Source organism: Phascolarctos cinereus, unplaced genomic scaffold (genome assembly GCF_003287225.1).
Source record: "Phascolarctos cinereus isolate Bilbo 61053 unplaced genomic scaffold, phaCin_HiC Scaffold_5;HRSCAF=322, whole genome shotgun sequence".
NCBI lineage: Eukaryota > Metazoa > Chordata > Mammalia > Diprotodontia > Phascolarctidae > Phascolarctos > Phascolarctos cinereus.
Genome location: NW_027555958.1, coordinates 217,981,865 through 217,997,447, shown reverse-complemented (window position 1 = coordinate 217,997,447; position 15,583 = coordinate 217,981,865). Strand labels below are relative to the sequence as shown.

The window sequence follows — 15,583 nt, the reverse complement described above, 5'->3', positions numbered from 1 at the left end:
CACAGCAGTGGCTGATCTACATCGTTGGAGAGAGTTTCCATACCTGAAGTTTCCCACACCAACAAAATCACAGGTCTGATAAAAAATGAATTATTACTAAATCACAGAAAGTCTCAATCCCTGCTACCTTCTCATCCTTACATATAAAACTTGTCATTGTCCCCTCTCCTGATAAACACACATTTCTGTTTAAGATGTGAACAAAAAATAATAGAAAGGAAATAAAGAGCTTACTAGAGCTTATTGACCCGGGTCTCATTTCTCAAAATGTTGCTCCAATGCCTCCCACTCCCTACCCCCAGCAATGAGCTATACTACACAGCTATCCAAAGCTAGTTAAAAAGCTCTTTGAAAGAAAGATTATTCATTTATTATTCATGTCCCTATGGCCTAGCTGCACAAAGCAGGCACTTAACAGACACTTGCTGGATTGATGACTAAGAAACTCCCTGCCCTACTTTGAAGTAGCAAGGTGGCACAGTGGGCCTAGAATCAGGAAGGGGTCAATTCAAATCCAGCCTCAGGCACATACTAGCTGTGTGATCCAGGGACAAGTCACTTAAACTTTATTTGCCTCAGTACCCTCAACTGTGAAATGAGTATAATACCACCTACCACCCAGAGTAATTGTGAGCACCAAATGAGACAGTATTTGTAAAGCAAGTAATACAGTGCCTGGCACATGGTACGCCCCTTAATCAATGTTTGTTTCCTTCCTTCTAACCTAAGATGCCCTAAGACCATCCTACTCACCCTGCCATAGACGGGGTTAGCAGCTGCCAGCACACTGCAGCGGGCATTCAGGCGAGCGTGGATGCCAGCCTTGGAGATTGTGACCCTGCCCTGCTCCATCACCTCATGGATGGCTGTACGGTCAATGTCAGACATCTTGTCAAACTCATCAATGCACACAACCCCTCGGTCAGCCAGCACCATGGCCCCCGCTTCCAGGCGGCGTTCCCCTGGACAATGGGAAAAGGGGGAGAAAAAAGTATCCACCAAGCTTTAAGGACTAGGGGAAAGTAACAACCAGGAAACAAGGGGGGAAAAATAATCTGGCCCTCCTTAGAATCTATTAAACACTTGACACCAAACTGTTTGGGGAGCAACTGAGTAGAGTCCAGGGAATCCCTCTCCAAAAATTGAAGAGTTTCCCACCAAAAGTCTAGCCCTTCCATGCTATCTTAACACTACTCTTCTTGTCCTACTTGAAAAGACTCTGGTTATGTTTTGCATGACTACACATGTAAAACCTATATCAAATTGCTGCTTGCCTTCTCAATGAGGAGTAGAGAGGGAGGGAGTGAATTTGGAACTCAAAATTTTAAAAATGAACATTAAAAATTGTTTTAATCCGGGAAAAATAAAATATCAGATAATTTTTTTTAAAAAAACATTGGCTCCACACTGTTGACTTCCTGAAATTTTCACTCTTCCAATCATCATTATCAGTGATCTAAAGGTATTTTTTAAATCACAAAAAATTGGCGGGTGGGAGGGAGAGGGGAAAGGAATTGGGAAAAACTATCTTTTTCTTATCAGTTAAGTATCTTAATTATGGAAGAGGAAAAATTGTCCAATAAATGGATAATCACAGAGACAAAATTAATAAGATCTGATCACGCAAAAATAAAATTATTTTGCTGGACAAAAAAAATTATGTATTCAAAACTGAAAAGAAGAAACCATTTGAGAGCAAAATCTTCCAGTAAACGTAGCTGATAAAAGTCTTATATCTCATTTAACTTCTCATTGCCCAGAGCAACAATAGGTTGCAAAGCAAAGAACAATCTGCATTGGTACAGTATATTAATGAAATCACAGGTCTGGTCCAAATCCCCAATCTGTCCTCTTCTCTCAGCGCTCTTCTTGCTTTGCTAGTCTTTAAATCTGTTCCTCCAATAGCCTTCTCCTTTGATTTTCTTAGCATATCCTTTGTCTGACAAGCTTCTTTTAAACACTACCCAAAAATCTTTTTCCAAGAGTAGTCATGGGCCAGCAAATATTCCATTCTCAAGGTAAAACTAACTCATTTATTGCAACTGATCAATCACAAGACTTGGTCTATCATAATTGGGTCCAAACCTGCCTATTCAACCTTCTCAGTATTCTTCCCACACTTTCTGCTAAGTAAGGTCAACCCACACTCCGCCCTGAGCTCCTACCTTGCCCCCCCGTTTTTCGCACCTCTGCTAAGCACTCTGTCCAGGCCTCACCTGTCTCTTGGTCTGTGGTGACAGCAGCTGTCAGACCAACTCCAGAAGAACCCCGGCCAGTGGTGGGGATTGCCCGGGGAGCTGTGCAAAGTACATAACGCAGAAGCTGAGATTTGGCCACTGATGGGTCTCCTGAAATAAAAATGGGGAAAGTGGTCAATTCTACGGAACTGTGAAAAATACAATCCCACATAGCAAAGAAAAGGAAACAAACTAGATGCCCATCAATTAAGGAATGACTAAACAAATTATAATCCACGAATGGAATGTTACTGTGCTGTAAGAAACGACAAACATATTCATAGATGGATGGAGAGAAGCGTAGAAAGACTCATATGATCTGATGCAAAGTTTTATAATGATGTAAATTGAAATAACTACAAAACAATCAAAACTAAATGTTATGGAATGGTAAAGAACAAGACAGACCCCAAAGAAGAGATATGAGAAGACACCTCCCCTTGCTCTTTTGCAAAGGTGGAGATTGACCGTTGTTGAACACTGCATATAAAGAAAGATTTTTTTGGATGTGTTCATTGGTTTTTGCTTTACTTTTTTCTTTTCCTCTTTAAAAAAAAATCTTTGTTATAAAGGATAGCTCTAGGGGGGAGGAGGAAATAGAGGTAATATAAAAACAAAAGATATTAATAAAAACCTATTTTTTTAAAAAATGTAACCCTATATATCAATGATTTCCCTTTTCTTCCCTTTATCCTTGTTGTCCTAGGATTGTCAGAGCCCCCTAAATACCAATGACCCTCCAATAGTCATCAGCATGTTATCACTTTATATGCTGGCAGGACCTCTCTCAGGGCCAAGCAGACCTAATTTCACTGATTTCATTACAGTCCTATAAGTAGGTAGAAGTCAGTTGGTTGGCATAAACCTTATTCCTGTAATTCCTATCTTCATGGCATGGATAGGGCACTGAACGTGGAGCCATAAAGACCCAGGTTCACAATCTACCTCTGAACCTTACTAGCTGGACCCTGGGCAAGTCATCATTGACCTCTCTGTGCTTCAGTTTTCTCACCTATAAAATGAGTAGGGTGGACTCTCTTGTCACTAACATTGTACACCCTGAACTCTGTATTTTACTGTTCAGTTATTACATTCATTAAATCACAGAATCTTGGCCCTGAAAAGGATCCACCCTGGCAAAGATTATCACGTAGCAGCCTCATTGTTTCAAGTGCTTTTTCTGGTTTCATAGCCCAGGACGGGCCTATTTATTAAAGTCCAGGTTTTGGAACTGTAAAGAAACCCAAAGAAAGGGTTGAGAGCTAAGTCAAGCAGACGTCTGAGCTCAGCCAGTCCAAATTGTTACCCCAACTCTACAGATGCCCAAAAACCAACATACCCACAGATAACAGGGTAGCCCCAGAGGCAACTCTGTCATGATCCCTTTTCCCCTCCCCCACTCCTTTTATTTATCTATTATATGTTATATTATATCATGTTATATATTATGTATAACGCTATTTGTATGATCTTATTTGTGCTCCACTACAAGTCTGTGCAATAACTAGCTAAGAGATGTTAAATAACTTATTTACTTAATTACTTTTTTAATTTGTAATTTAATTAATTACTTAACTTAAATAACTTAACTATCAAAGAAGGAGTTTGAACAAGGATCTTTCCGACTCTCTAATCCAGCCTTCTACTCCTTATACTATGTTGCCTCTTGAGAACCTTACCATTCAGATAATACAGTCAACAGATCCCCACCAAAAGGGAAGTCCACATACACTATACTATAGCTACAGCCAAAACTTAACTGTTTTTGCCTTTTGCCTTTTCACATTTTTCCTCCATCCTCATTCACTTTTCTTTTAGGGGCCAGGATGAAGGGGATGCATCAGTTCTAAAATACTACGACGGCAATCCTGACATAGCAGTGGACTGGAATTTGGAACTTGAATCTGACTTCTGCTCCGACCCAAGTAAAAGGCAACCAGATGGGACAATGGATAAAGAACTGAAACTGGAATCAGGGAGCCCTGCATTCAAATCTGGCCTTAGTTTCCTCATCTGTAAAATGAAGATAATAAGAACAATTCTCTCCCAAAGTTGATGTAAGAATTAAATGAGAAAATATTTGTAAAGAGCTCTGCAAACTTTAAAGCACTATATAAATGCTAATTTTATTACTACTACCGCTACTACTACTACTACTACCAATACCACTACCACTACTACTGCCTCTTTGACTTTGAACTTGATACTCCAGCCCTCTAGAGCCTCAAGTTTCCTCACCTATAAAATGACAGGACTGGAATAGATCTCTAAGTTCCCTTCCAGAGCTATATCCCATGTTCTTAAAAAACCTCAGAATAACAAGAGTGCCCACCGATAAGAGAACAGCAGTAAAGCACCATCGCTTGGAGTGGGGAAAAACAAGTCTAACTTTGTGTAGAACATCATCTATCATGAATCTACAAATTGCAAGGGTTCCCTACTCTGGGAACCAAGCACACTGTGCATAAACAATTGCTACTGTAAGATGATTCTTTACCTATCAGAAGAACGTTGATGTCCCCACGGATGCGACTCCCATTCTCTAGGACCTTCTCCACTCCTCCAAGGAGCATGCACAGGATTGCTTTCTTGATGTATTCATGTCCATGGATGCTGGGAGCCAATGACCTAGACAACTGATCAAAGATATCCTAGGGGAGAGACATATGGAATAGGGGGGAAAAAATAATTACCAATAGAATGCAAGCTCCTTGAGGGCAGGGACTTTGTCATTTTTATCTTTGTATTACCAGCACCTACCACAAAGTAGATACTTAATAAATTGGTTATCTTTTAGTTCCTTGGTATTGAGTTATATGCTTAAAGAAAAATAGAGATTAAGAAATGGTTCTTGACCTCACAGTATTCTGTTCTAACATTAAATGCACAGATCAGAATATATGGCAAAAGACCAACTAACCTCCCCGTGCTCTAACCTCCAAAAAGTTCACAGAAATTCAAGGAAAACATGTTATTTACAAGAGTAACTTTAAATAGTTTTAAAAGATGTCTAGAAATTACAAGGACTTCGAGAGGCTAACTAATTTCATATATTTCCCCACCTCAGGCAAAATCCCAACTAATCCCACTAAAGATCTTCCATAACCTCCTTTAGCTATTTATCCCAGGTCATGAAAAAACTCACTACAGAAATCATGTCATTCTCCAACACAATGGCATTAAAAGTCATTGAAATTGACTTTTAGAGAGGAAAGCAGCATATATAGGAGGGGAAACTCATCCTTTCTGCCTTAAAATGAAAGGACAAACAAAAATGTTGGCCAAAAACAAAGTTATATTATTAAACAGGAGATTTTAAATAGTAACGAACCAATACTTATCAAAATATCAATGGGCTACTTTGTAAGACTCAATAAGGACATCATAAAATTAATGTAAAAAAGAACAACAGATAATTAATACTTTTATTTCTTTCTCTATACGAGAAGCTTAACACAAAGACAAAGATTCTGAAAAGAAGGCATTTTGTTGGTCAAGGGAAAAGATGCTACTATCAAAATGTCTCCCTTTGAATTAAGGGAACATGGCAGTGTCCACTCTTCTTATAAGGAAGAAGCAACAACTGTTAGTGACTACGGAAATGTCATATCCTGCAGAGACTGGTGACAATAGTACAAAGGCAACATCAGAAAAGCAGCTGACCTCTCCTTTCAACTTTGTGAGATCTGGCCACACATGTTCCATGTCTGATCTGTGCATTTATGAAAGTACAGTCCAGATTTATAGGGCAAATGCTATACGGCTACTTTTCTTAATGTACCATTGCATTAAATGCCTAAGCTTTAAATTATTTTTAAACAGGATTTTTTTTTTAATTGAAGAGGGCTTCACTCCTAGCAGAGTTCAAAATATAGTATAAAAACTGTCTTACTAGACCAAAATTAAAAAAAAACCCAGATCATTGTAATAGAATAGAGAATCTAGAAATTAGTGTAAACAAAGAACTTGGGATTGATAAACCTAAGACTAAAAACATTAGGGAAAGGAATCATTATTCCATTAAAACTGTTGATAAAACTGGAAAGCAAAATGGCCAAAAAAAAGAGAGAGAGAGAAAGAGAGAGAATAGAGACACGCAATATACCATCTATTATGATAAAAATCAATCTGATTCATGATCTACAAATTTGGAAGAAAAAAGAATAGTATGTCTCTCCCAAATCTGGTGAGGGAAAAATATTTTCTTAATGGACAAGCTCCTAATTAGGAAGGAATGTTTCATTCTTTGAACTTTTATCCCTCGTGCCCAGAATAGTTAGTGCCTGGTACATATTAGGTGATTCATAAATTTTCGTTGATTGGCTAACTGAAACAAAATTGATGGAGTTGAGTACATCAAAATAAAAGAATTACGTCCAATACATAAGTGATGTTTCCAAAATAAGGAAAAACAGATGGGGGAAGGGGAAGAACATTTACAACAAACATCTGACATTCACAATCTAATCTATGAGAATAATATCCATTCCCCATTAGAATGCCTCAAATACTAGCTATGTGATTTCACCTCTCTAAGGCCTGTTTCCTCATTTGTAAAATGAGAAGGCTGGACTCAATGACTTTTAAGGTCTCATCTAGATCTAAATCTAAGATCCAGCAAAACGGTCAAAAGGTATGAATAATTCAATTATATAATATAATTACGTAATAATTCAATAAGGAAAGCAAAATTGCTAATAACCATGGAAAAAGTTACTCAAATTCTCTAAGAATCACAAATGTAATTACAATAACTTGGATACCACATTATATCTAGCACAAACTGGCAAAATCAGCTGAAAATGATAAAATGTTAATATTGGCAGCCCCTCAGAGAAACAAGCACTTTCACATTGTCATTAGGACTATAAATTGACACAAGCTTTTTGGAAAGCAATCTAGCATAATGCAATGAGAATTACTAAACTGACCATACATTTAGACCCCAGAATGCCACACTGCTGGAACTAGATGCCAAGGATTTTAATCAAATTTAAAAAGGACTTATTTTGTACAAAAGCATTCAAACCCACTTCATTTGTAATGGCCAAAAAAAAAAAGCCAAGCTATTATTCCAATGACTGGAGAATAACTGATTTAATCAGTGATGCAATGGAATGCTACTGAACCACAAAAATGGTAAAATACAAAGGAATATAGATAGACTCATAGGAGGTGATATAAATAAAGCAAGGAGTATGAAATAACCTATACTTAGGAACTGTAATTAAAGGGCATCAAAATGAATGGAAAAAAGAAATTGCTAAAGGGAAAAGATCAAATAAATTGTTAGTGTTATTTTGAAGGGAAAGGCACAATTGTCATAGTTAAATAGACCTGGCCTCAAGAGCCTAGAAGACCTGGATTCAAATTCTGACTGACACAAATTAACAGTATGACTCTGGGCAAGTTAAATACCTTCTCAGAGTCCCAAGTCAATTCTCTAAGACAACTGCAAAGAAGGTGGAGACCTATCTAGTAAATAACATAATACAAAATGTTAGCATTTACATAGCACTTTAAGTATGCAAGAACTATAAATGTTATTTCATTTGATTCTCAAAACAAGCCAATGAGGAAGGTGCTATTTATCATTCCCATCTGACAAAAGAAGAAACTGAATTATACAGGTTATATAGGCTAAGTGACTTTGCCCAGAGCCACATAGAGAGGGGGAAATCTAACTCTACACACCAAGTTGTTTTAGATACTGTAGAGGAAGTTCCTCACCATGAACTCCCCACACCAATAAAATAACTTTTGGTCTGATCCAAAAAAATAAAATTAAATTAAAATAAAAATTTTTAAAGTTAATATTATTAAAAAGTTAATATTTTTAATCAAAATGTATTTCCTATTCTCAATTCCATAGTGTCTGCTTATTTGTATTTAATGAAAAATGATTTACAATTTTAAGAATGTTTTTTAAAAAATAGTAAGGCTGCAACTGAGTAAGAACTTCTACTCACCTGCCATTTTTTAAAAAATTATACCCAAAGGAAACTCTTTTATACCTCTTTCAGACTTCCTCAGAATTTCTTTAACTATCACCTACCTAGCCTACATTCTTCTGGCCTCCTCCAAATCCAACAGACAGCAACTATTTCCATAAAAGCAGTGGAAAGTCTTCTACTCAGTGGAAAATATTAGAACCAAGTCAAAGGACCCAGAGAAATAAATGGAGCTGGTCCCCCCCCCAACTCCCAAGGAAAGCTCCCATCCCAAAAGCCTTTCCTATGACTTTTTTCCTACCCAAAATCCTCTCCAAAAACACTTTTTCCCTCCAAAAACACTTAAGGTGGGAGTCTATCCCAAAGCTCTTTCCTACCTTGGAGTGCGATTTGCTGAACTTCTTGATCTTGGCCACATCTTCAGCAGAAAACATAGGCTGAACCTCCTTGCTCATAAGTTTCACATGGCAGGCAATCAGAATAGTCCTAGGGAGAAGAGAATGATTGGAAGAAAGACAACAATTATCAATAGTGAGCACTCAGCAGCATCTTCCGCTCATATCTGCTGGCCAGTCAGTTCAATCAGCAATATTCCTCAGGAGAAGATGGCATCTTCATGCCTTGACCTAGCAAACTGCCTGGGACCATCCTGATTTCAAGTACCATGACATTCCGGATTCCACGCTGAACTTGGAGCCAGTAAGACCTAAGTTCAAATCCTGCCTCAGTCAGATGTGAGCTACGTGGTTCTGGGCAAATTATTTGACCCCTCTGAGTCTTGGAAAATGAGGAGGCTGCACTCAATGGCCTCTAACGTCCCTTCCAACTCTAACTCACTGGTCCTCTGATTTTAGGATTCAGATATTATTCTCTACCAATTTCTGCCTCCCACAGGCTAACTACCCCTACGTGCATGTCACAGAATCCATCTTTCCTTTTGCTGATGATTAATAATAGTAATGAAAGTTCATATAGGGCTTTAAAGTTTTACAAAACACTTTACATATATATCTCCTTTGATAAAGCAGGCTTTAGTCTAGATGGAGGAAACACCAGGAAGTAGGTAAACCACTTTACAACCCCTCTTAATTGCAGTGCCTTCCCCCTATTAATTACTTCCTATATATGCTGTATATATTTATATCTATCATTTGCATGTTGTTTCCCCCATTAGGTTAAAAACACCTTGAGGGCAGGGACTGTCTTTTGATTCTTTTTGTATCCCCTGGCACATAGAAGGCACTTGATAAATGTTTATTGATTGACTGATTGATTGGAAGGACTTCACTCTGTGACTTGAGTTGGTCCATCCTTAGGATGAATGGGCACCAATCAATGGCTAAAGGCTTGGTTTTCTCTCTGACTGGTGGGGAGAACCTGTTCTTTACGCTTAGGAGGTCCTTCCTACAAGAAAGAGATGGAATCAAGAGCTGAGAAAAAGCCAGGTCTCCTGACAATCCAATTTACCCAGTGTTCTACCTATGAGATATTATCACAGGATTTGGAAGAAGGATTACAAAAAGCAGAAGGCCACTAACCCCAATACGCCCAAATACTTTGAGAATCTTCAAGGTTGCTCTACCTGAATGTGCCTGAAGTATATCCTCCTTTCTTTCCTGGGAGGCAACGGTAAGTCCCCACCACCTGAATCCTGTCACCTGGCTTCACTTTATCTACTAGGTCATCATCCAGGATAACATCCACAGAGCGGGGCAGCTGGCCAGCGGGGGCCTTCTCAGGCATTTCCTGGATAGTGATGGTCTGGTGGTCTTTATACACTGAAAGACCATACTCTGTCTCCAGAGGATTATTCTCTTCATCCTAGAAAACAGAGGGAAAAGACACAATTACTTAGCCATGCCCCCAGTTATTCTAGGTGTATCTGCCCCTATGGAATAAAGTTTGTAAATCATCCAGGCATCATAACTGCCCCCCATGCACTGCAAAAAAAAAAAAAATTCTAGCATTTTTCACTCCTACCCACGTGTTTATTGATTGTACAACTAATATAAGGAAGTACCAGCAGCCTGACAGAAGTAGAATACCAATGCTACTAGTTGAGACAACTAAATAGCTTCAGTAAAGTTGCTGGCTACAAAATAAATCCACAAACAGCAATAGCATTTCCAAGAGGTGATAACAGAAAGGGAAATTCCAATCAAAATAACTACAAGATGAATAAAATATTTGGGAGTCAATCTACCAAAGAACATTAAATCCTTATATTCAATTATACCCTTACATTCAACTAATTAAAGTGTTCCTTCAAGAAATAAAGAACAAATTAAGTAGATGAAGGAACATTCAGTGCTAATGGTTGGGCCAAACCATTATAATAAAAATAACAATACCACCAAAATAAATTTATAGCTATAACAGAGGCAGCTAGGTGGTACAATGAACCTTGGGCCTAAAGTGGGGAAGACCTGAATTCACATCCAGCCTCACATACTTGACCTTGGACAAACCATTTAACCTCTGGTTGCCTCAGTTTCCTCATCCGAAAAATGGGGATAACAACAGCACCTACCTCCAAGGGCTGTGGTGAGGAACAAAAGAGATAATATTTGTTAACTGCTTAGCATCGTGCCCGGCACATAAAGGGTTCTTAATAAATGCTTATTCCACTACTGTGCTATACGAAATGACAACCAAGATGCTTTCTAAAGAAACTGGCAAGATTTACACGAACGGATGCAAACTGAAGTGAGCAGAACCAAGAAAATATCGCATGCAGTAAGGACCATAATGTACACTGATCGACTGTGAATGGCTTAGCTATTTTCAGCAATACAAGGATCTAAGACAATTCTGAAGGACTCATGAAGAAAAATGGTATCCAGAAAAAGAACCTATGGAGTCCAAGTACAGATCAAAACATGCTTTTTTTTAAACTTTATTTTTCTTTGTGGGGTTTTTTTTTGAGAGGGGGGTGCAAGAGTCTATATTTCCTTTCACAACATGACTAATACAGAAATGTTTTATATGACTACGCATGTATAAGCCACATCAAATTGCTTGCCTTCTCAACGAGAGGTGACGTAGGGTGGGAAGGAATTTGGAATTCAACATTTTTTTAAAAATGAATGTCAAAAATTGTTTTTACGTGTAATTAGAAAAAATAAAAGATTAAAAAATTTTAAATAATAAAAATAAAAACCAAAAAAAATTGCATATTTCCTTCCTCACTGTAACATTATATCCAACTATCAAAGGAAGAGCTACTTCATAGAACTTGATAAAATAACAACAAAATTCATCTGGAGGTAAGAAAGATCTAGAATGCTAAGGGAAATAATGAAAAAAAGTAGAAATGAAGAACTCAAGCTATATTATAAAGCAGCCACCATCAAAATCATCTGGTACTGATTAAAAAACAGAAGATCAATTAAGATGAGGGAGAATCAGAAGTAATGGAACTCAGTAACTAACTCAGTGCTCACTAAACCAGAAAACAGGAAAAAATTTCCTGTTTGATGAGAAGTACTGTGTAAAAACCATTCAGGTTAAAGGCTCAAGGTATGTCCAGCAGTCCATTTTCCTCTGGACTAACTCCTTGTGGTCACACAGTCAATTTCTAGAGATAAAACCTCAAATCTCTCTCTTTTTATTCTCTCCTTTCTTTCTCTCCTTTCTCTTTTTTCTTTCTCTCTTCCTCTAAGAACTCTCTCTCTCTCTCTCTGTCTCTCTCTCTGTCTCTCTCTGTCTCTCTCTCTCCCTCCCTCCCTCTCTTATCAGCCCTATAATTCCATGAGGAAAAGAAACCATCACTGAGAAAGCTCTGGACTAATGCACATCACCACCTGTTCTAGAATTTACCATTTATCACCTTCAAGAATTGTCTGAGGATGCAGAGAAGCTAATTAACTTGCCCAGGGTCACCCAGCCAGTATGTGCTCAGAAAAGGGACATGAACCCAGATCTTCCTGATTCCTAGGCTCGTTTTCTCTGTGGGCCTCTCTGATACCACCTAACACTGGAGGAGAAGAAACATCTCTGACCTCCACTCCCCACAAGAGACGATCAACTCAAGTCCCCTTACCTTGGTGGGGTAGACGGAGCTGGAAGGAAAGGGCACCAGCGTGGTGAGATCAGTATAGTTTCTCTCTAGGGTCTTCTTGGTGGCTGGACAATAGTGGACGCTACGGACAACCTTGGGACGAATCAGGGAGCCTGAAAGGAGAGAAGCCATGTAAAGATCAGGCAGCCTCCGCCCTCTGGTACATTAGATGATATGGCAGGGAAATTCATCTCCTTTTCTTGTAGTGTGACTCCCTCTTCCCAACACAACCTCATCATTTCTTCTTCTTCTTCACCCCCTACCCCATGAACCAGCTCCTGAAGAGATAAGGGAAAATACCAAAGGTGGTGGATCTCACTCTAAATAGTCATCTAAATACAAGTTAGCCAACTCATACCAACTTCACATTCCCTAAATCCTATCAATGGATGATGGCTTTCACACAGGTAAAGTCCCCTGATAGTTTCCTGAATGTCTGATACAGTAAGGAAACTACTGTCTGGTTCAAGAATATCATCACATGGGGCAGCTAGATGGCACAGTGAATAGAGCGCCGACCCTGGAGTCAGGAGGACCTGAGTTCAAATGTGGTCTCAGACCACTTGACACTTACCAGCTGTGTGACCCTAGGCAAGTCACTTAACCCCAATGGCCTTGCCAAAAAAAAAGAAAGAAAAAAAACATGGTCACAAGGATTATGAATTCCCCAACCTCTCTTACCTCCAAAGCCTGCTCTCTGTTAATTATTTCTTATTCATCCTATACATAGCTTACTTGGAATATACTTATTTGCATGTTCCCTCTCCCATTAGATGGTAAGCTCCTTGAGGGCAGGAACTGTCTTTTGCTTCCTTTTGTACTGTCAGCACTTAGCACAGTGCTTGGCACATAGTAAGCACTTAATAAATGTTTACTGATTGAAATAGCAATAATAGCAACTAACATCTGCAAAATAAGGTTTGCAAAGCAGTTTACATATATTAACATTTGATCCTCACAATACCCCTGCAAGGTAGGTGCTATTACTATTCTTGTTTTCCAGATGAAGAAAGTGAAGTTGCAAGAAGATAAGTGACTTGCTCAGGGTCACAGAGCTATTAAGTGTCTGAGGCAGGATTTGAATTCAGCTCTTCCTGACTCCTAATCCAGAGAAGCTAACTCATTTGTCCAAAATTATACAGGCAGGAAATATCAGAGGCTGGATTTGAATCCAGGTCCACCAAACCACCTAGCTACTTCATAAGAGGGAGCTCAGTGCAAAATCATCAATGCTACCAGAAAAACAGTAGTAATAACAACATTTACACAGTGCTTAGTGAATGCCAAGCACTGTGCTAAGCACCTAACAATTATCATTATTAATACCTCATTGGATCCGCACAACAACCGTGGAAGGTAAGTACTATTATTATCCTAATTTTACAGATGAGGAAACTGAGGTAAACAGACTTGCCACAGTCACACAGCTAGTAAGTGTCTGAGGTAAGATTTGAACTCAGGTCTTCCTGACTCCAAGTCTGGCACTTTTTCTACTGTACCACCTAGCTTCCCTGTAATGCACAATACATGGCCTACAGATGATCAGATCACTAACATCATTTTCAAAGAAAAAAATTTTGTTTTGGTCTTGACCTGTGACTTCACCAGTGTACAGAATTCCCAGTGTGGACATTCCCTCCACTTACGCAGTTCAACCAATTCCTGCGTAAGTGGAAATCTTAACAAAGCTGCCTATGTCACCGATAGATTCAGTGACTTGTCACACAATGAGTCAGTGGCAGGACTTGAACCCACATCTTCCCTGACTCCAGAGATGGCCCTTCTATCCACTCTGCTATACTGCCTTTACATAGGAAAAAGAACAGTTTTTAAAATGAGGCCTCTTACCCTACTGTTTAGCCTAGGGTTTCTCCCAATCATTTTCACTGCCCTGTTCCAAGTCCTCAAAATTCCGCATCCTCAAGCAGTCTAGCTATGCCTTCCTCGCTCTGCATAGCCCTCCAACTATTCCTAGAGTGCCCACGGGAAGCCCCCTCTATTCTGGTGATGCTGTTTGGCCCCCTCACATTTGGTGACGATGCCTTCCACGCAGACGACGCAACTGAGGAAGCAGGAGGTGAGGGTGCGAGGAGAAACGTGCTTGGAACCAAAGCTGCCCTCCAAACCGATGTAGAATTCCTCATACTGCTTAGCATAGGTGGCATCAATGGAGGCCACAAAGTCCTTCAGGGCACGCTGGAAGGCCAGGAGCTCCTCAAAGGCATTGTTAAGGAGCCTGCAGATGGGACAAGAAGAAAAAAAATTAACTGGGAAAGAGAGAAACAATCTCTCTAGTAAAATACAGATCCAAATCCCTGGTAAAATACTGATACAAATGCAAAACAAAATGATCAAAACAAGATCACAGATTTATAGCTAAAAGGAACTTCAGAGATCATCCAGTCTAAACCCTTTATTTTATGAGTAAGCAAACCGAGGCCCAGAGAGGTCAGGTCACTCATCCAGGGCCATACAGCTATTAAGTGTCTGAGGTGGGATTTGAACCCAGGTCTTTCTGACTCCAAAGGCAACACTTCATATCCATCCATCCATTCTGCTGCCTCTCAAGGACATCCTCCCATTCATCTCACCAACTAAATAGTCAGGTCAAGAAAGTTTCTTGAATGGAGGAGGCCTCCTCTGAACTTCAGTACTCGAAGGTTTTCCAGGTACCCCATGCCTGCTAAAGACTTATTTCTAAAAACTTCTTAACATATCTACTGAAAGCCAGAAGAACTTCAACCCCTTTCAACCCAACGGATTTATTTACTTACTTATTTATTAAGCACCTGTTGTATATCAGGCACTGAGTAAGGTGTTGAAGACATGGGAAGGGGAAGAGGAGAGAAGAAAGAGAAAAGATGAGAAAAGATGAGAAGAAAAGAGAAAAGGAGAGAAGAGAAGAGAAGAGAAGAGAAGAGAAGAGAAGAGAAAGAGAAGAGAACAGAACAGAACAGAACAGAACAGAACAGAACAGAACAGAAGAAGGAAACAGTTCCTTCCTTCAAGAAGTTTATATTTCATTTCTGGGCAGAACTTTGCTGTGGTTTGTGAGGCGGCCAGTGGCGGGGGCCCTCACTGCAGCAAGTCAGACATTCTGTGGTTATGCCCTCTCCACCTCAGCTGTTGCAGACCTTCTCAAGGGTTCCAAGGCTCCCCTTCCACACACACCTTGTCAGCTAAGGATGTCACCTCATACTATAAAAACTGAGGCCCTGTCAGATTACCAAGACAGGCCATGAGGTTCACTGTAAAGAAGCTGAGGATGTATCCAGCACCCTACAGGGACAAGTTATCAGTCGAGCCTTTTGTTGAACCAGAACTGCTCCAGGCCC

The 15,583-nt window shown here is 39.4% G+C and overlaps 1 protein-coding gene across 1 annotated transcript in view; it reads right to left on the bottom strand.

Moving 5' to 3' along the window:
• MCM3 (minichromosome maintenance complex component 3) overlaps positions 1-15,583 on the bottom strand; it is a 40,376-nt gene that overhangs the window by 20,166 nt on the left and 4,627 nt on the right. The window contains exons 3-9 of the mRNA XM_020993946.2: positions 14,276-14,484; positions 12,231-12,361; positions 9,771-10,009; positions 8,566-8,674; positions 4,735-4,888; positions 2,217-2,348; positions 754-962 (exon numbers count right to left, since the gene is read on the bottom strand). Coding sequence (XP_020849605.1) covers positions 754-962; positions 2,217-2,348; positions 4,735-4,888; positions 8,566-8,674; positions 9,771-10,009; positions 12,231-12,361; positions 14,276-14,484 — 1,183 coding nt within the window. The remainder of the gene's footprint in view (positions 1-753; positions 963-2,216; positions 2,349-4,734; positions 4,889-8,565; positions 8,675-9,770; positions 10,010-12,230; positions 12,362-14,275; positions 14,485-15,583) is intronic.